Source organism: Artemia franciscana, chromosome 3 (genome assembly GCF_032884065.1).
Source record: "Artemia franciscana chromosome 3, ASM3288406v1, whole genome shotgun sequence".
NCBI lineage: Eukaryota > Metazoa > Arthropoda > Branchiopoda > Anostraca > Artemiidae > Artemia > Artemia franciscana.
In genome coordinates this window covers 17985089-18006226 of record NC_088865.1, presented here as the reverse complement: position 1 = coordinate 18006226, position 21138 = coordinate 17985089, and the positions used below count along the sequence as shown (strand labels likewise).

Below are 21138 nucleotides of genomic sequence, written 5' to 3'. Positions count from 1 at the left end.
GTAAATCGTCCCCAAAGACATAGGTTATTGACTATGCTGAACAATATGGCAATCTCAGAATTTTGACCCGTTGATTTTGGGAAAAAATGAGCGTGGGAGGGGGTCTAGGTGCCCTCCAATATTTTGTTCACGTAAAAGGGCACTAGAATTTTCAATTTCCATTACAACGAGGCCTCTCGCAATATTCTAGGACCACCATGTCGATACGATCACCCCTGGAAAAAACAACAACAAGTAATCACGCACCCGTGATCGGTCTTCTGGCAGAAAATACGAAATTGCACATTTTTGTAGATAGGAGCTTGAAAATTCTACAGTAGGGAGTTCTCTGATACGCTGATTGCGATGGTGTTATTTTTGCTAAGACTCTATGGCTTTTAGGGGTTGTTTCCCCATATTTTCCAAAATAAGGCAAATTTTCCCAGGCTCGTAACTTTTGATAAGTAAGACTAAATTTGGTGAAACTTATATATTTTAAATCAGCATAAAAATCCGATTCTTTTGATGTATCTATTAGTATCCATTAGTGTCCCATTTTTTAAAGTTTCGTTTACTATTGAGCCGGATCACTCCTTACTACAGTTCCTTACCACGAACTGTTTGAAACAGGAATGTAACTTACGTTCATCTGTAAATGTCAAACATATTTTAGTTATGAGACAAAACATTTTGGAACAACACTATTTGAAAGACACTGCACCTACACACGGGAAGAATGGAGTAAGCTACTCTCCTAAAAGTGCTCATAGAACACATTTGCAGAAGTTTGAGAGTGCATGCAAAATTGCTTGTGACGGTAAAAAAAGAAATGTTTTCATTGTCTCAGAAGCCTTATCCTCAGAGTAACCCCCCCCAGAAAAAAGTTTTGATCCTATACACGTGTAAGATTTTATAGTGCTGATGGACCTTGTGTTTTTTGAACATAGAAATGCTACTTGTGCTATTTTGCAATTATTATTCCATACATTAGGTTTTTATTTGACTCATTTTGATTTCTCTTTTTATTTGTAAGCTTCTACGCCTATACTCCTGTGTGCTCTTTAACCGTTATTGATTGTAAAGCCCAATTTTGCGAATAATATGCTTTGAAGGATGCTAGCCAAAACAGCTTCTAAGTTTGCTCGTTCACTTTTTCTTGAGGGGAAGTTTGCTTTAGAGGTGCTTGTCCTCTTTAGCCGTTAGCTAACTACCTCAATGCTTGATCTAAGAAAGATTAGCTGGGTCAACTAGTTTAAGGGTCAAATTCTGAACTTATTAACCATTTTAATTGCAGGATGGGGAATTCATTCCTACAAGGACCACAGTAGTTTCTGCCAAAACACCAAGTAATCCCATGCAATTTGTCAAAAGTGGTCCTGCCAAGTTATTTGTAACAGCCCAGGAGCAATTAAAAAAGGCAGAAGAATTAAGAAAAGCAAAAATGGTTGTCAAGGAAGAGGATGAAGACTGGCAAAAGGTAAACACTGAAATATTGACTAAAGCAACACGAAAAATAGTGTTAAATAGGATGTCTCGGTATTAAGTCTTAGACAACTTATAAGTTATTTTTTTTTTTTGTTAAATCGATTTGTGTATTTAACCTGGAGGGATCTTTGGATGCTTGTTTTGTTCGCATGTCTCTAATTTTTAAATGCTATTTAGTATTAAAAAAAAGAAGTTAAACCGAAAGAAAAATATTGGATCGTTCTGATTAATTTCTTTTATTTGATTGTTTCTAAAAATGTTTTACCACTGATTTTACCTTTGTTGCGTAACTTTGCTCTGAACATGTTTAGTAATCTAGGTATATATAGTGTATAGGTAAGGGACTCCAGTAATAAACTAAGATTTTTGTCGGTTATTGTTGTCCTCTTCGGGTCTCAATTACAATCATAACGGTTCAGTTGAGTTCTTCTCCCATTTTAATATAATAGTCTTAAAATTACTCTTAAGTGTTGAAGGGTTTATGTTTTTACATCGGTGCAACTTTTCACCACCACAACATCTCACAAACTCCCCCTCAGTCAAGTGTAGAGTAATTTTTTTTTAAATCAAAATTTTAGTTTTTTAATTCTTCTAAGGCTAATGTATTAGACAAAGTTTAGTATGTAGCCTATAGTCAGGGACATATCCAGGGGGTGGGATACGGGGTTTGCCCATTCAGTTTGAAGTCATTGTTGGTTAAAAGGCCAATATTTCAATCTAGAAGTTTTGGAACCAAAACACGGTTAGACCATATTTTATAAATGGCGGTTGATATTTGGTATTCAAGGTTTTTGAAATCACGAATTATAAATATGAGATTAAAATTGCCAAATTAATGTTGAATAGCAAAGTCACAATGTAGCTATCTCTTAGATCAAAGCATTGCTGCTTGCGCGGAGCATTTTGCAGCTAGTCTGAATAACGATTAAGATGTCTTACTGTTCCACATTTTTTAATATTTAAATATCCTTAGGCGAGATGTCTATCGGGACAAATTTTTGGATATTCTCGGAAGGTACCTTACCTTATTGAACTGTAACAGTGCATGAGACGGCACTTGTGTTGGGGAGATATGTCGGCGAGCAGTGCAGAATTCTTAGTAAAACTTACTTGTTTGTTAGGTTTAACTTGGTGCGTTTTCAAACACCAGCGCAAATTGTTGAAATAACATATGTTCGTCGGTAGAAACTTATCTGAGCTATTATTCTAAGATATCATTCTCTTTTGCCTAAGATTTCGCTTTTGAAAAATTGTGCTATTTTTTTTTAAATACAATCTTAATTCTTTATTAAAAATACAACTATAGTATACTCCTGGTCCAAAACATTCACAATTACAGTATATGATTTAACAATGGTTCCAGTTCAACTTTCGACTCCCTACACCACCCCACAATGAACCGAGACCGTTTCAGAACGAAAAACTGAAACATTAAGATGTCTCTCAATTTTAGTTGGATTGGCTGCTGAGTTCTCGTTGCAGGCTGCGAATGGACCTCGAGTGGAGAGCTAGCCAAATATTGTGTATTACTCTACGATATTCATATTGCAATTTTAGCCTTGTATTCGCAATTAGTGACTTCAAGCCATACCAACCTCGATGTAATGCTAACTCCATTTATGAAATATGAACATACCGTATTTTGATATTTTACGTCGTCGTGTTAATCAACAAGCTTAAAAACGCTTGCAAACAAATGTGTATAAATTGGATGTCGTAGAATATAGGCTACATACTATTTTGACTTGGAACGCTCGTTTTGGAATCAGAAATCTCAGAATCTGGAAAATGGAATGTGCCACAAGCTTAAAAATATATACTTTTCTGATAGGTGAAGTGTTTTTTATGGGGATTTGAGACACAAGAATAGTGATACAGACCGCGGGCACTTTGCTGATTTGAATTATAATGATCTCCATGAATGTCGTCCTCCTGTTAGAAGAAGGGGCAGATGCAGAATTATTCGTTTTTGCTTTGGGGGGGGGGAGTGGAGCACTGATATAATTTGGCTCAACCATCGGCACTTTCACCCTTCCTGCCCAATGATTAATGCAATTTAGACCTTCTGAGGGGGGGGGTATGGGCCCCGTAAAACCACTCCCCTGGATCCGTCCTTGGCTAGACCTATTATGACTGATATATTTATAATTGTAAGTGGAGATAGACTGCACATGATCGTATTTAGATAATCATACTTAGGTGTTTATTAATTTATCTGTCCTTAAACAAAGTATGTACGGAACAATTTTAAGGATATTCTTTGTGCTGTATTTGTAGATTGAAAAAAACAGTGCATTTCCTCTTAACAAGCATGTTTAGTTTTCATTATCGTTGCCAGAGATAGTTGGCCGTCATAGTCTTCCGTAACAAAAAAGAAATGTCTCAACTCTCGGAACTTTTCAAGGTGGATTTTTTTCTTATCTAATTAGTTTCAGAAATAAAAATGAAAATTTCTTAGTTTATTACGAATCATTCATATACCGAAAGGTTATGAGTGGAAAAGAAAAAAGACAAATGAATTCTGGAATATTTTGGAAATGAAGATCTGTTTGATTATTCATTACTTGGGGCAATTTTAAGAGGGGCACAAGTTGGAAAAAAAATCACAAAAAATAAGTTTATGACACGGAAAGTGTGCAAAATCAATCAACACTCCTAATATTTCACAGGGTGGGATTAGGGGGAACGGGCTCAAATACCCCTACCCTTTCATAAGTTTGCTTCAAAAGTACTTGATTGCTCAATAAACAAATTCCTTGGGTATCTTTTGGTAGTCTTCTGTAAATTTTAGAGGACAGGTTACTCGAAAAATGCATGATGGAATTCCCCCCTCCCCTTATTTGTCTATGTGTCCAGCTATATGCAATCGAAACCAAATTCGTCATGTTGTAATACATGCTTGTTAAAATCATCTTGGATCGGGATTTACGAAGCAATGATTTTGTATGAAACAATTAACAGACTTTCGATGAAAACTTTACTCTTGGCGTAAATTTCAAAAGTAGGTTAATATTATAGTCCCGTGGTGGCGCAGTGGATTTGACCTTAGCTTGGTAATATGGGACCCAGAGATCGAATCACGCTGCAGGAATGCACTGCAGGGCCGACGCAGGGACCTTAGTAGTCAAGAAGCGTCGTTAATTCTTAAATAAATAAAATAATAAAAGCGTTGAGTTGGCTAGAATTGCAGTCGTACTGTCATGTTTATCCGTGACTCTAAGTTGACGGATGATATTTTCCTACTAGACATGCCTACTAATATAATTTGATTGTCAAAACTTAATTTTTAACCATGATGAGTTGTATTCGGCAGTATATTGCGCATATGCTACCGTAAAAGACCGAAATTGGAGGTCGACATTCACCGGTGAATGTATGTAATTCGTTTTTTCTGCTTGGATTCTGTCCAAGCTTTGTCAGATTATGCTTTTGGTAATTTAGGAAGAATTCAGAAATCAGAAAATACTAGGGGAAGAATTAGATTAAAAAGATCCATTCCTTTTTGAAAAATCAGCAAGATGCTCTTGATGATCACCTTTTCATTTTAATTTAATTATTTCATTTTTCGAACCAGGGATGGCGTGCTATTTTTTAAAGTTATAAAACTGACTTAGTCCCTCTGAGGTTGCCTCTGAGGTAATATTGGATATAATGCCGCGATAAAGGTACAATATTTTTGAAGCAAATAAAGTGAAATATTCTGAGATTTTAGGGAACATATGTTTTTTTTTATTTGTACGATGTTCTGATGGAATAACTTAATATTATAAGCATTTTGTAGAAGTTCATGTCATGACTTTTTTGGGAGCCAAGGGGCTTTAATACCTTTTCATAAATTCGCATAACTTGGTGCCTCTGAAAGTGTCTGAAAGTTCTGTATCTCCTCGTCTAAAGACTGCGCCTCCTTCCCATTCTACCGAGCAATCACATGATCCAGTAGGCAACATTTTTGATTTAATGATCGCAGCCTTCGGGCATGTACGTAGTATTTTTTGACGAGGGGGGGCAAATTCGTAGAAATGTAAGAACAGGCAAATTAATTGGAAAATAAATGAAAATATGCTTTGAGTCGTAAAGAATTTATGTATTTGTATGGTCTTCCCTCTCCCTGTGTACTGGACTGATTATTATCTTGTTTTGCCTATTAAGCCTAGTTTTGTGAAACCAGTGCTTGTTCTTTGTCCTATAGGAAAATGATCTTGACGGGTTTTTCTTCTTAGAATTTGGAAGGTTGGAAGATGTCTAGAAGAAAACGCCAAGACCCAGTCATTCGAAGGGTATCTGAGGTTAAGAAGTTTGAACAGGAAGAAGCCATACGATCTTTTGAGTCAAAAGCGAGGAAGAACAGAACTTTCAGTGAAATGTTGGGAAGGTAAATAAATTATAGGATTATATCATCTTTTTTTCTGTGACTGTCTATCTGTGACTAATCTGTGACAGTCGTTTTTTTATCCTTTATATATTGCTATATAAACACATAGGCTCTGTAGAAGATTCCTAAATTTTCAATTAATTGAATAACTAGGCTTCAAAATTTATGGAGGGATGAGAAGGCTAATTTTATTGGTTTGTGTCGCGCATCCACTTTTCATTAATGGCTCGCTTTTAAGACTGGAAAATATTTCCGTTTTGTTTGCTTGGGCCATTGAGTCGTAAAAGCAGCATGTTGGGATGAATAAAGTAGGCTTTGTTTAAGAAGTTAGGGAAATCAAATCGCTCGAAGATCTTTGGCCTAAAGCACAAGAGAGGTCGTCATGGAGAGACATCGTTTTTGCCTCATGCGACATCCCGTGTGGGAAGACCTAAGTACTAAGTAAAAAAGCAAATGATAATATATCAGTAGTTTTTCTTGTGAGACTTGATTATGAAAAAAATAAAAACGATACAAAATTTTTGGAGCATTAAATCATACTTCAACTGGAAATATCGATATGCATGTGCTTGTTTTTAAATTTATTTGCTCAATTAAAAATTAAATCTAGAGGAATAGTACAAAACAAAAGATAAATTATATTAAAAATATTAATAATAATGATTTGAAAGAAAAAATACCTTCATAGCCATAATATATACCTTTTAAAGGAGAATTGCATTGTACTTCAATTCTAGTTTCTTTTACTTATGTCAATACTAAATTTATTCTGTAATTGATTTTATTAGGTATTAAATAAGAAAAAAGTAGTTTTTTAACTGAAAATAAGAAGCAACATTAAAACTTAAAATGAACAGAAATTATTATGCATATGAGGGGGGTTGCCCCTTCATCAACACCTCGCTCTTCACGCTAAAGTTTTTTGGAACTTTTAAAGAAGTTACTTATTGTTCTGATCAAACGACCCTTGTGTTTCAGGAGTCGTTTTTAAATAGCTGGGGAAAATCTTCAATTTCAAGGCGTAAAGAGTGAGGTATTGAGGAAGGGGCAGCCCCCCATATACGTAAAAATTTCTGTTAGTTTTAAGTTTTAACGTTGCTCCTTGCTTTCAGTTGAAAGTAAATCGTTCAGTGAAACTTATTTTTATTTAATTTCTAATTGTTTTTTAAATAACGCTAGGAAATCTGGCTCCACCTCCACTGAAAAATCCCCCTCCTCATGGAAATATCTTCAATCCTGGTGAAAATTTACCCCGGACAATTACCCTTAACACCTCCACTCCTAAAATTGATTCGGTAAAGAGAAAGCAAGACATATAAAGAAATTTAGTACAGGAATTCTGGAAAATTCCCCAGTATACAAATTCCCCTTAAAAGTTCACACCCTGGAAACTTCCTTCTCAATGGAAAGTTCTCCCCGTGCAAAATCCTCCCGGCCAAAATTCATCCTTCCCTCCCCACCCGAAAAATGTATGCATGCTTCCCAATAACAAATACTATGCGTAAACAATGGCAAATTTTGTAACTTAAAGAGCTTTCCCCAGGGGCTGTGGGGGTTCATTTTATCTCTAAAGACATAGTTATTAGACTTTTCAACTATGCTGAACAAAATGGCTATCTCAGAATTTTGAGTGGACGATTTTGGGAAAAACGTGGAGTGGGAGGGGTCCTAGTTTCCCACAATTTTTTGGTCACTTAAAAAGGGCACTATAATTTCCAATTTCTTTTAAAAATGAGCCTTCTCCTGATGCTCTAGACCTACTGGGTCGATATGGTAATCCCTGGAAAAAAACAACAACAACAAAACAAGCAAATAAACACGCATCCGTGATCTTTCTTCTGGCAAAAAATGTTAAATTCCACATTTTTAAAAATAATAGCTTGAAACGTCTGCAGCAGGGTCCTCTGATACGCTGAATCTGATGATGTAATTTTAATTAAGATTGTATGACTTTTAGGGGGTGTTTCCCCCTTTTTTTTTAGAAAATCAGGCAAATTTTCTAAGTCTCGTAACCTTTGATGGGTAAGGTTAAACTTAACGAGACTTATTTATTAATTCTTTTGATATATCTAAAGGTATCAAAATTCCGTTGTTTAGAATTTCGGTTACTAAATAGCCGGGTTGCTCCTTACTTACAGTTCGTTGCCACGAACTGTTTGAACGTAAAGAAATTAAATACCACATTTGAATGATAGACACAATCCGAGACGGGAAGGGAGGGGCAGTTGCACAGGGTATCACTAGCGTTAAGTTAATTTCAGGACAAAATATTTCGGAGAGAAGCATCCCTCTTTAGCTGTGTTTGAAGATATTACAATATGTAATCGGTGGATATTATAAAAAAAGTGTAATCTAAAATGGTACTCCCCAGTTAGTTAGATGGAAGGTTCAATATTTAATGAAGTAATTCCTAAATAACAAATTTGAAACATGCTGTTTCTTGAAGTTAAGTGGTCAAAACTGAATAGCTTATCTATGTAAAAAATGGTAAAATTTCACAAATAGAATTATAATAACTCTTAAAAAAAGGCGAATAAATAAACAAGAACAAATGTATTTGATTTATTTTTCGTATATTGTAACTCTAAAAGAAGTCTGGTATCTTCTAAGTACTTCAGTTGCTGCTGCATTAACTTCGTTTTTGCGTTAATTAGAATCTAGGTTTGTAGTTTGGGAGTGTACTGAATATTACAGATTTTCAGTTTAATTGTAAACCCTCCTGATATTTCATCACTAAGTCAAATATTATGACACCAGGCAATTCGACTCACTTTGGACACAAATTATCCGCGAAATAACAAAGAAAAAATACCCAAGTTTCAAACTTACGCCGACTGTTATTTTTCATGTTTAGAATACCTTAATAACTAAAAACTAATAACCTTAATAACCTTAATAACTAATAACTTTTTTTTCCTGCTGATTTTCGTTATTTCGAGAAAGTTTTAAGTGTCTAATCTCAGCGATTTTTACGGAAAACATGGACATCCGACTGGATTGATAAAAATGACCTTACATTTCGGAAACCTATAATTCTTAACTGGGGCTAACAAGGATGATTTTCGCTTTTCTTGAAGCCAGACCCTACAGTCTATGAGCTGAAGGGGAGTTTTATAGTCTATATCTGAGTGGGTCTGAGTTGTCCTGCCAATCTTTCGTTTCTCTGGACAATTTTTCCTGCTTTTGAGTTGAAAGCTCCATTCAAGCAAGCACCCGTTCAGATTTAAGGTATACTAAAATCTAAAAGTAGACAAGATTTGCAACGATTCCCTGACCCTATTTTCCAAAAAAAAAATGTTTTGATTTTTTATTGGTACATAGAAAATTCTTAGGTATATAAAAAAAACTGTTTCGCCATGTTTTCGAAAGCGTCGTCATCTACTATAGCAAGTCATTTTTGTTTATGATTTATGCTTGAGTTTACTATTTAATTTTCTGGGTTTGGGCTGAGAATGGCACCTCTCTCATTGCTGAAGAATGGTCTCTCGTTGCTAAACAATTGGGAGCTTACTCTTTACTCCTATTTAGTAGTAAAATTCGAATGTTGGCTCATACCAAGAAAATAAACTTTTGAGCTAATAGTCATACGATTTTTTTTTTCACGATGGTCAGCGCTCTTTGATTGCCAAAATTTTTAAACTGTTGACTTTTACTCTTCAGTCGCTGGCGGTTTTCAAAGTTTCACTGTTTAAGGATTTTTCTTCTGACATGAAGAGTGACTTGTAGAAAAAAAGCTTGCTCATTTTTATGGATGAGAGGTTACATACTTTTGCTAATTGGTCTACTTTTATTCGTTGCTATTTCATTTTAGGGTCGAAAAATTTTTCTTCGTGCAAATGGCTACGCAACCATTGTAAATAATAATGAAATATAGTAGTTTTGCAATTACTAGTAAAGTGTTTGTCTGGCAAAAAGTGGGTGATAGACCTAGAATCAAGTTGTTTTTACGATCACGCGGAAACAATCAATAAGTTTAATGTTTTGAGGCGAAGTAATAAATGTCATCATTTTTTCGAAGAAAGATTCTTCTTGGGACACGCCATTTTAAAAGTTTTAAGGGGTTGATACCTGCAGCGTTTAAGTGGTTGCAAAAAAAGAGAAAAATCAGCGTGTTTCTCCTGTGACATTTTTGTCGGTGAAGCCCATCTAAGGCTGGTACAACCCTTCACATTACCTGAGCAACATAAATCCAACACTTAATTTCATTTTAGCCTATTCCATTGTCTTTGAACCTCCGTTTTTGAAATACCATCTTCTTCTCTCTATCATTGTAAGGCATTTTAGTTTTTCTCAATGTATACAGGTTATTGTCCTTTTTAGCTACTTAGCATAATTTAAAGTCTAATTTTAAACAGTGCGCTAGTGTATCGCTACATATGTTAAGCATAGCTAGAATCTATTAAGTCTGTAATACTATTCTTAGCTTCTATAGGTTGGCTCCAAAAGATGTTCATGTTTCCAACTGTATTTGGGGAGGGGTGAGGATCCAGAAAATTTTCCTTGAAGATTTAACGTTTGAAAAAGTAGATTATTTCTCCACAGTTTCCTCATTTTTGGGGAAGAAGAAATCCATCAAACTACTCCTTGGGTTGAGGCTCTGTGCACATTGTATTTCAACAAAGATCAGATTAACGATCAGGATTATGAAAGATAATTGTCATAATTAAATAGTAATTGAGGCAATGCAATTACTTTTAGTTTTTTAAATTATATCGTAGACTATACTGTTACTATTGACGACTCATCACATCCACGCTCCTCCATCACCCCAATCTGTTCAGAGCTTCTCGTTTTACTCCCCCCTTTGTTTTCTTATTTCTTTTGTTCTTCCCACCCTATTCAAACATATCCCGCTTTTCATCTGATCCTAGATGAACTGCCAAAAAGATGGTGTTTTGGCGAGCTGTCGCACTTCGTCCGTAAATCGCATCAAAACCATTTTAACAGTTCTTCCGTTAGAGTCCTAGAAAGTGAGGAAACACATTTTTTTTGTACAGTTTAGTATCTGATATACGTTAATTCAAAGAAAGCATGAAACATCTAACGTATTTTCTATGTAGAGGAAAATCCAAGTGACGGATTTTCCATGGAGAGGTTCAACAAGCACTTGAACATGAATTTGCTTCTATTTTTTATGTGGGTTGGGAGGGGGAGGGGCTCAATATATATAGAAGAAGGCATATTTATGTTGTTTTTTTAAAAGTAAAAAAAAACTTTGGACCTAGAGCCAATCTTCCCCTCTCCTGTGTAGATCTGCCTTGGGCTAATAGCTAAGAATTATACTGGGCAGGAGGCAATTTTTATTTTGGATTTTACCACATTTTTTTTTTACATAATTTAAATATTTTTTTAGTGTAAGGAGGTTGCACCCTTATTCCGAATAGTGTCTTTGTGCACGAAATAGTTAAATTTTTATTGCTTGGAGTGTAAAAGTAAGGATTCTACAATCAGATTTTCCTCCTTTATTTGTTTCTTTTTCCCTTAAACTTACGACGCTAGGTATAATTAAATATCTGATTTGCTGCTAGTCTTTTTTTTTATCGAGGGGTCAGATGACTTTTGAATTTTCTTTTGAAAGAGTAAACAGAGAGACTTTTAGGGATACCTTCCCCAGGAAGATCATTCCCGATTGGAATGCAACGTCGAATGAAGCTGTTCTTCAAATACTCTGCTCTCGGCTAGCCAGCCTCAAGATAAGTAGTCCGAGCTTTGTGGCCTTCGTGTTTGTATTGTCGGTTAAAAAATTGAAGACTCAATACAAGAAAGCTCCAGAGAAGGAGGTGAATTTGTATACTTGTTGATAACAGCCATCGACGCCACATCAAATCTCTCACTAAGAGACAGTCGGCGGGAGGGGGAGACTGAACCTGCCATATTCTGAGTCTTTCAGAGTGGTGTCAACAATGTTTTCGGAGCACCAGCATGCAGCGGGCATCCATACTTGGTGATTGGTTTGATGCAAGACTTGCAAAGTGTGATGATCGAACTGAGGGGTAGAAAGTTTTTGCAGCTGTATTCCCTCTTAGTGTCCATTAATAGCCTCGATTAAAAGCAGATTTTTTTTTGGAATTTGAATGCAGCTTTTAGCTTAAAAAATAAAACATAGAACACATACTTCGCTCATCCCTTAATAGTGTTGACATTCCGTTACTATAAACTGGTTTTGGCTTTGCACTAGGTTGTAGCTATTTCTGCAACTGCCTTCTAACTGAACTGATTATAGTAGCCGAGATGCTCGATATACGTAATCAGTAAGCCAAAGGAGGGCCCTCCTGCTGTCTCGTTTGGGCGGACGATAGAAATAATTCAAAAATGTTGGTAGTGTGAGGCAATATTTAACAAATTGAAATTTTGTATGTTGTAATAACAATTTGCAACGTTTAATAGACAAAGAAGCGTCACAGTAAAAAAAAAAAGTTAAAATTGAAAAAAGATGTCATGATATGCTGGTTGTTTGAGTGACAAAGTTTAGGAAAAAACTATTAAAAACACCAAATTTACAGACAGCTTGTAATAAAAACAAAAAACGAAATGAAACGAAACATAAAGATTTACTTGTTTTTTGGGTAACGATGTATAGAGAGGAAAGACACTTTGAAGGCCCAATTTATGAAATCACTTTGCCAACCCTATTGGTCGTACTCTGGATATTTTTTATTCAGGATAAGTTGGACGTGAAGGGTGTTTTAAAGTATCGCCCAAATATGAAAAATGTATTACTACCATCTACATTCTTCTGCTTTTTGTTATATATAGATCTCCTCAAAATATATCCGCATAAATTTAGAGACTATCGCAGCTACATACAGTTCCGTTCGGACGAATTGAGTTTGTGTTTATATGTCATTAGAGACCTAGACAAAAAATGATCCAAAATAGGAATGCAAAGGTCTTAAGTATGCTAAATAAATAATCTATGGATAGAAAATAAAAGAAGGGAGTTTCAAAAAGTTGGATGAAAAGGGTGATAGTATTTTCAAGGAGGAAATGCTATATAATTTCCAAGGAGGATGATAGCAAAGAGTAGCCATTTTTTGTAGCTTTTATTTAAACTCTGGAAAAACCTGTAGAATATGGGTAGCGATCGGGCAAGGAGGATAAGGCCCGAAGAGGAGTAATAGTACATACAGAAATCAATTCCGTTCGAGATTTCTTGCATAGGAGTTACTCTGAATTAAAAAAAAAATTCTTTTGCCATTGCTTTATTGCCAAAGACCTCTCATTGGCCATTAATTTCACATTTCGTATATATATTTTCACGTATATATATACTTCACATATATTTTCTTTCTCTTGTTTTAAATATTTTTCTACATGTATATCCACTATTAGTGGAGTATGTCAATATTAATTGAAAATATTCAGCATTAGTAGTCTAATCTTCAAATTAATTTTCTAGCAGGTCGTCTGGACGGAAACCTAGTTTTGGTTTTTACCCAGATGATGATGACGGTGGGACTTTGGATTTTGGAGAAAGCTCTGACCATCCCTTTGACGATCCCTTTCTGCAATCTGATGAGCCGGTGATATTAGCAACAACTGAGAAAGTGACAAGCCAATCACAAATCGAATATAGTAATGGAAAAAGTGTACAAAGTGTAAAAGTTAGCTCTGAAACGGTGCTTTCCAATGATTTGAAAATAAGTGGTGTTAATCAAAATCTGGCGGATAATATTACCTCAAATTCAGAACAGTCCAACTTAGATAAAGATGACTCGCCTAGCTCAGTTACGAAGGAGAACCCAGTAATTTTCTTTTTTACTTTACTTAGTTACTAAACTTGTATCAAACGTCAACCATATCGAAAAAAATTATTTCCCTTCACTAAAAACCTTTTGAAGTCAAATAAATGGGGACATGTAATTTTTACACTAGGAACAAGTCCCAAAAGGCTAAAAATATCTTCATTTTGAAATTAATAAAGTAAAATAATAATTAGGTTTTGTATGAAAAGACCTCCCTAAAAATGACAAGATTTCTTTCATAAATTTTCTGTAACTTTCATAAAGAAGTTGATCATATAGTTTGCCTTTTTTGCGTTTTAGTTGAATCTGAACTCTCTTAAAACACCCTCCCCCTTGAAATAAAATTCTGTGAAAGTACCTCATTGAGGGTGTATGACGGTAAAAGCATCCAAGTGCCAATCCAAGAAGTCCCTATCATTTATCCAATGCCTGCGTGCATGCCTGTGGATCATAAGATCAGCATATATATTGCTTTAGACTTCTCCTAGTTATGTAGGATATTTAACTGAATAAATCAATAAGCTTTTTTAAAGTTTTACTTTTTCGAAAAATCTTGTTGTTTTTTTTTTCTTTCAACAGTGAATACGAATTAGCGGAGTTCTTTGCCGAAATATGTGCTTTATTTCTTTTTTTCACTTTCAAATTAACCATTTATAAATCTGAAAAGAATCCTGGAATATTGTAAAAAAAAAAAAAAAAAACTAAGAACGAAAAAAAAACCCGGAAAAAAATGAATAAACAAAAAAAAACAAAAAAAAAAGGAATACAGTTTTCTACAGTGAAAAAAGAAAACGAAGATTGGCAAATATATCTGCTAATTTGTCTTCAGTACTAAAAAAAGCATATGGAAATAACCATTACGAAATCACAGAAGTGACTGAAGTGAAAGAGAAAAAGTAACCTATTTATTTTTCCCACACGTACAATCAATACAGAAAACAGTTGAGAAGCTTAGCAACAAAGTTTTGATTCTGTAAGCAGTTCTGAGTTCCTGATTTGAAGATTTTGTTTTAGTATAGCTCTCAAATTAAATAAGATATTTTCACAGCACTACAGGTTTCGCCTCCTTTTTTTCCTGCTAATTCCTCAGTTAGTATTTTTCTTGTAAATACAAAAGCAGTCATTTTTGGCTCGTACAGTATTGGTATCATGAAAACAATAATGAATGGAGTGAGTTCACTCAAATACTGATTATTTCTCATATGTTGTCCTCCTGTAGACCAAGGCAACTGACTCTTGAGAATTTGCATCTTAAGTGTAGGTAATTTAAAACTCTCTGGGACTGATTGAGCCAGATTAAAACTTGAAATTTCTTTGCTAATAGTATTTTATGCTTTTAAATTATGTTCAATTTTTTGCATATATTATGTGTTTCAGGAAGTAGATATTGCTAAAAAATGAATAGAGATAGTCATTAGCTGTAGCTACAGTAGCTTATTTTTATCCAGTTTTTGGATAAAAATCTATAAACTGGATTTTTATCCAATTTATGAAGCTTTCTTTCTGAAACGAAAACTTCTCATCTTTTGATTTTATCCACTTGGCGAGACAGGATTATAAGCATGAATGTTCAACAATTTTGCAATCCAAATAGTCAAAAGGCAATTATATTTGACTATTTTGCAATCCACAGGCCAGATCTTTTTTCTTTTCCTCGCCATTATTAGCAATGGTATAATTTATGCCATAAATGTTCCTATTTCATCGTAAAAATTATTACAAGACTAATTTTTAATGAAAAACTTTCATTAAAAACCCTCAGTTTTTGCTTCAGAAATGTATTTTTAAAATTAAAATTTATAAAAGGAGCAGTATCAAATCTTTTGAAATTGAACTGCCCATGTCTTCTAAATCGGGTCTTCTAGACCTAGGCCTTCTAAGTCTTCTAGGTCTCGCTGCCTATGCCTTTTAGGTCTAGCCCAAATTAAATTATTAGCGCAAGCTAAATCTTCAGCTGCCCAAAATACAGTGGTAGTGAAACTTCTTCAGAAATTGTTGTTTGAGTTTTGTGGAATTCGATGAAACTAAAGTTAAAGAACAATCCAAACAGTTTATTTAATTAGAGTATTTAATGGCTAAGGTATGTTGATTGTCTCCCAGTCCCTTTTTGTGTGGATCACTCTGAGTTTATTATACAGTTAAGGACATAGTTGCAATAAAAATGGCCAATTACTCATATTTCAAATATCCAAGTCTGTTACGAGACTTTGCCCTTGATCAGGAAAAAAGGTGTAATAAATAGTAAATTACCATTGATACTGGCGTGGAAAATAGTAATTTCATAACAAGCCTTGGCTTGTTTCTTTTTTTTTCATTTGACAAATTGATAAGCAATAAATCCAGGAAACCATAATGTTGTAGCTCATAAAAAGCGAAGAGGTATTGTATTTTCTGAACTAATGCTACTAAGGCTAAATAATTCCTAAATTCGACATATTCAAGCGTCGTCATCATAAAATAATTATAAAAGCAATTAAGGACCACATATATTTTAGAGAACTAGAATGGTGTCAATTCACGAAAATTCATGTGGCGAGGGGGGGGGGATAAAATGTATTTTCGTAGTCTAGGGGTACAGTGGACATCTGTTTTAATTTTTCAGTGAAATTAACGAAACAGCGTTTTTGATGAAAATACCTCCAAAAAAGGCATTTTAAAAATCCTGGAGGGAGGTTGAAAGCTAGAGGGTACATCCCTCCCCCAACTTGACACCATTGCTGTACTATTTAAAAAAAAAATCGTAGTAGGCTTGTCATCCATACGTTCTCTAATTTTCAATACTTATGGCTAAAATAGTTATTATTTATAGTTACGCTCTCCCTACAAATCAAAACCCCGTGTGCTGTCCAAGTGGACCACTGCAAATTCGATGAAATCCTTGAAGTCTGAAAAAGTTTGTCCTTTTGTCATTTTTATTCATAAATCATTGTGTTTTGCCCTCTTATGTCCTCTGTATTTATATTTATTTTGTCATTTGCATTCTTTAAATTTGTTTCATTGATTTCATTGAATTGAAATGCAAGAAAAATAAAATAAATTAGAACAAATTAATTAGAATATTAGAATAAAATTAACTAATTTCATTGAATTAAAAGAGTAAGGACAATAACAAAATTAAACTAGACCTACGTTGCCTGAGCAACGTGAAGTGTTGCGGCAACCTTTGTCCGGCTTCGCCGGATAAAGTGTTGCGAAAGCAACACTTTGGTTTTGTTTCTTTGCTATCGGTTAAACGCTGAAGTTGTCAGCCTATCGAAGCTTTTAAAACTTTATGTTCAAAGAAGAACGCGATCAGTATTCAAATGATCAAAGGCTATTCCTCTGCGTTGAAAAAACAAAAATAACAAAAGAATATCAAAAGAAGGGACTAAATTGACTTTGCAGCCAGTTGAACTTTATCCTTTTCAATCGTAGACATCGTGACGGATCAAGACTTGGAACAATATCTTATATAATCTAATTGGTATTCTAAAGCTATCCGTAACTTTTCAGGGTCAAAATACCATAGATGACACTCTGTTAATTATTGCGAAACTGCCTCGTTGTTTTACATTATCGTTTGTACCCGTTGCGTAAACACTTAAATCTAGGTTACAGTGAGTATGGGTAGGCTACACCAGCTAGCAAAGTTACAAACCCCTCTTCACTAAAGATGATTGTAGCCTAACAGACGATTATTACTTACAAGTCCCCTACATGTCACTGGAAACAAATAATAGGTACTCGAAATAGCAAAATTAGCAAACCCCTCACTGCCGAAGATGATTATGAGCTAACAGCCGACCTTTCCTTACAAGTCCCCTACATGTCTCACAATTGGTATCGGCTTATATTTGGTTTCAGTGTGTACCCTATTACTGAAGTTGTCAACCCCTTGAAACTTTCAAACTAGTATATCTCATGAAGGAATTTTTGTACCAAAAAATAGATGATATATACTTGGATTAGCTTATCAAGAGCTATCGATTGCTGTCGAAAAAAAATTCTATCTGTCTTAGTTCAAAAGTTGATTCTTTTTTTGCCGTAGGCCAACTTTCTAATGTCACCACTTAGAAAGGAGCAAAGGATAAGCTACAATTTCTTTAGCAATGACAGAACTTCTAAAGATTAAGAGGTACATCTGATAACATTTCTCTACCTCAATCCCAAGTCCGAAAAAACAAATTATAAACCCAGCCAAAATCACGGCAGCACTTTCGGACCCGTGGGAAAATGCCGCTTTTTTGCTTCTGTAGATTTCTCTATTTATCACTCAAAGAAGATAGATTTGCTGTGGAGCCGGGTAACTGCCGCATATATTTAACACTTATAGATTTTAGTCCATCTTCAATTTGAAAGTGGTGCCTGGCTGCTTGTCTGCTAGAACGGAGCTTTCCACTCGAAAGCAGAAACATGGTTTGATGAAGCGAAAGCTTGACTGCACAACTTCAGATACTCCTCTCTGACATAGGCTACATAACTCCACTTCACTTCGCACACCATAGGCTCTGGCTCGTGGACGAGCAAAAACCATCCTTTTTGGCCCCAGGCATGAGTTCTGCGGAGCTTTCCAAAATGTAATGCCATATTCATCAATCCAGCCTGAGGTCCACACCTTCCGTAAAAACTGCACAGGTTAGACCCTTACCAGTTTCCAGGAATAAGCCGACATCGGCGGCATAAAAAAAACGGGACAAAACCAAAGTGTTGCTCTCGCAATACAATGAAGAATACCACATTTGATCGGCCTTAAACCTTTCTTTAATCACATTTGGCATAACGCTTGTCCCTAATTTGATAATTGGGTATTATCTGGTCAGGGTTCTTTCTTTTCAAATCTGTGGGTCTTTGTTCTCTTATTTTTCCATCTTATTCTTTTGTTTATTGTAATTGTTGTTTTCTTTTTAATTAACAAAGTCAATAAAAAACACAAAGGAGAAAGGCTATGACTTTTTGTATTTAAATCCTCTGTTTGAATTTTATGATCGCTACAATTTTGTTTTCTCCACCTAGGTTGAACAAAACGGATCACACGAGGGTTATCCTCGAAGCGAGAATGAAGCAAAAATAAAATCGAACGACTGCCCCAGTGACCCTGTTAGGAGAGAATCCAATGTTCAGAGTCGCTACCTTTCACAACTAGAAAACAATTCCAAAGAAAAAAGTCCAGTAGTGTCTAAGGTACGTCTCCCCCTCCTATGTTTCTCTCTTTTTTCCTATTTTTCCTTCTCTCGGTACCACGCACTTACTCTTATTTCTTTATGAGAGTCTTATTCTCGATTCCTTTCGTTTTCTGTTTCAATGCATGCACTACCATTTCTGCATGCAGTTTAATCGATGTCTTTTCTATATATTTCAGAATAACAAATTTTATTACACTTTACAGTAAAAAGGAGTCGGTTTCCTTAAAATGAGTTTGTTTCACAGTTCTATAAAACAGCATTATATGATTTTGAAAAAAGAATTAAAAAAAAATGAATTAAGAGCCATATTAATACCTAAACGAGCAGAAATAGTCAAATAATAATTCAAGTATAAAAATGATTAGTTCAGAACAAAGAAAGAAAAATTCTGATCAAATTTAAAACAAACAGAAATTATCACAGATTAAAGAAGGGCTGTTACCCCTTAAAGGCTAGAGGCTTTAGAGCGTTTTTTGGCTCAATTTGGCCAAGCACATTTTTTAAAAATCAGGGTCCTCTAGGCCCAGGGACTTACTTCGGTTTTAATTTTCAATTTGCTCACCAAAAAGTGTTTGAGAAATGTGGCCAATGTGATTTAAGAAATAATCTTCCAAAAAGCGTTTGTTGTTCCTTTTTTGGGACCTATTTTCAGACAAACCTTCATTTAGTTTTTTTTTCTTTAGGACGGTCCCCTCGTCCTAAAGGATTTCGGATTTTTTGTTTCAAGTCAATCAGAAAAATTTGTCCGGTCATTTGTATGGATCGCATACCCCAAATTTAATTTACTTGTACATTAGGGTCCACTTGGGCCATGAACTTACAGGTGTAAGGTTCAAACCGAAAAAGAAATTTCGGTGCTCCTTTGGGGTAACCAATACTTTTTGGAGGTTTTTCTTGTGCATTTAAGTTTTCTTGGCCCAAGAACTTAAGGATTCGAGTTTTGAGCAGATTAGAAAAAAATTCTTTGTTCCCTTTCGGGTCCCTTTTTTTAGGGGGGGGGGTCTTGTGCATTCATGTCTTCTTGGCTCAAAAACTTCAGGGTTCGCGTTCTGATCTGATTAGATAAATACAAGTTCAAATAAGGATAAAATCCTTTTAATAGACAGTGATATGCTTCACAAAAATGCTAGATATTTTGGTCACATATGCATTGACCGTTGATGACGTTGTCGATGACAGTCCTGATGACGTCACTGCATGTGTGACTAAAATATCTGGTATTTTTATGAAATTATCACTGTCTATTAAAAGAATTTTATCCCAGTTTGAACTTGTATTTACCGTCATGGAAAGACAGTGTGGTCTTTAAATTATCTCAGCTGATTAGAAAAAAAATGTTCACTTTCAGGTCCCATTTTATTTCATTTTTTGGGGGGTGGGGGGATTCTTCCAAACTAGATATATTATAGATTAGGCTCCTCTTGGCCCTGGGACTTGATGATGCAAGCTTCATCAGATCAAGGACAACAAGGCTTTCAATAAAGTTCAGGGACCCCTAAAATTCTTTTCTCTCCAAAAGAAATGTTTGGTCTCCTTAGCTCTCTGGCATTAGTTTTTAAAAATTTCTAGTCATTTTGAGCCATATTTAAGATTGTATGCCCTAACTAAAGAAAAAAGAAAAGATTTTTGGTCCTTTTTGGGCCCCATTTTAGGGGAAACCCAAATTTTCTGTTCAATTTTTATTGTTTATTGGAGTCCCTTTGGACTAGGACTCCAGGATATAAGTTTTAAGACAGTTGTGAAAAGGCTTGCTCTTTGTTTTTTTTTTTGGGGGGGGGGGATGTTACATGCCCCCAAGCTGAAATCGATTTGGTGTATTAAGTTTAAGTTTCCAGCTGTTACTCTTGCCATTTGAAGGGTCCTATTTTCAGGGGAAGCAATTTTTTTTTTGCTCATCACCAAGGCCCACTTAGCCCAGAAATTAAAGGGCATAACTTTCCAGCAGATTAGAAAAATAGTCTTTCGTGTTCCATATTTTGGGGGCCAGTGCCCCTAAACTTGTTATTTTTGTGCATTAGGCTGATGTTGGCCATGAATTTAGAGCTGTAAGTTTCATGCTAATCAGGGACAAACTCCTTTTTGGCCCCTTTTTTTCAACAAAACGTTTTTTCCCTTGGCGATCGCGAAACCTTTGAAACCTTTTGCCAATAGGACACCAAGATACACCGGTTTTCACCCTAGAAAACTTATCTTTAAACAATTGGCTATTTACATAATTTACAGCCGATGCCCCAAGGGTTATAGGGGTCTTGTCATCCCAGAGGTAAATTTAATAGCTATCTCAAAATTATGATCCGACGTCAAAAGGGACTGTGTGAGTTTTGGTTGGAGGGGGGGGGGGGTCGTAAAAGGGGACGGGAGCCTTCTGGTTGCCTCCCAATCACTTTAGACCCTT

The 21138-nt window shown here is 35.3% G+C and overlaps 1 protein-coding gene across 1 annotated transcript in view; it reads left to right on the top strand.

Moving 5' to 3' along the window:
- Window positions 1–21138, top strand: part of LOC136025483 (LIM and calponin homology domains-containing protein 1-like) — a 120501-nt gene that overhangs the window by 41332 nt on the left and 58031 nt on the right. The window contains exons 3-7 of the mRNA XM_065701516.1: window positions 1274–1456; window positions 5685–5836; window positions 13236–13581; window positions 16391–16474; window positions 18574–18741. Coding sequence (XP_065557588.1) covers window positions 1274–1456; window positions 5685–5836; window positions 13236–13581; window positions 16391–16474; window positions 18574–18741 — 933 coding nt within the window. The remainder of the gene's footprint in view (window positions 1–1273; window positions 1457–5684; window positions 5837–13235; window positions 13582–16390; window positions 16475–18573; window positions 18742–21138) is intronic.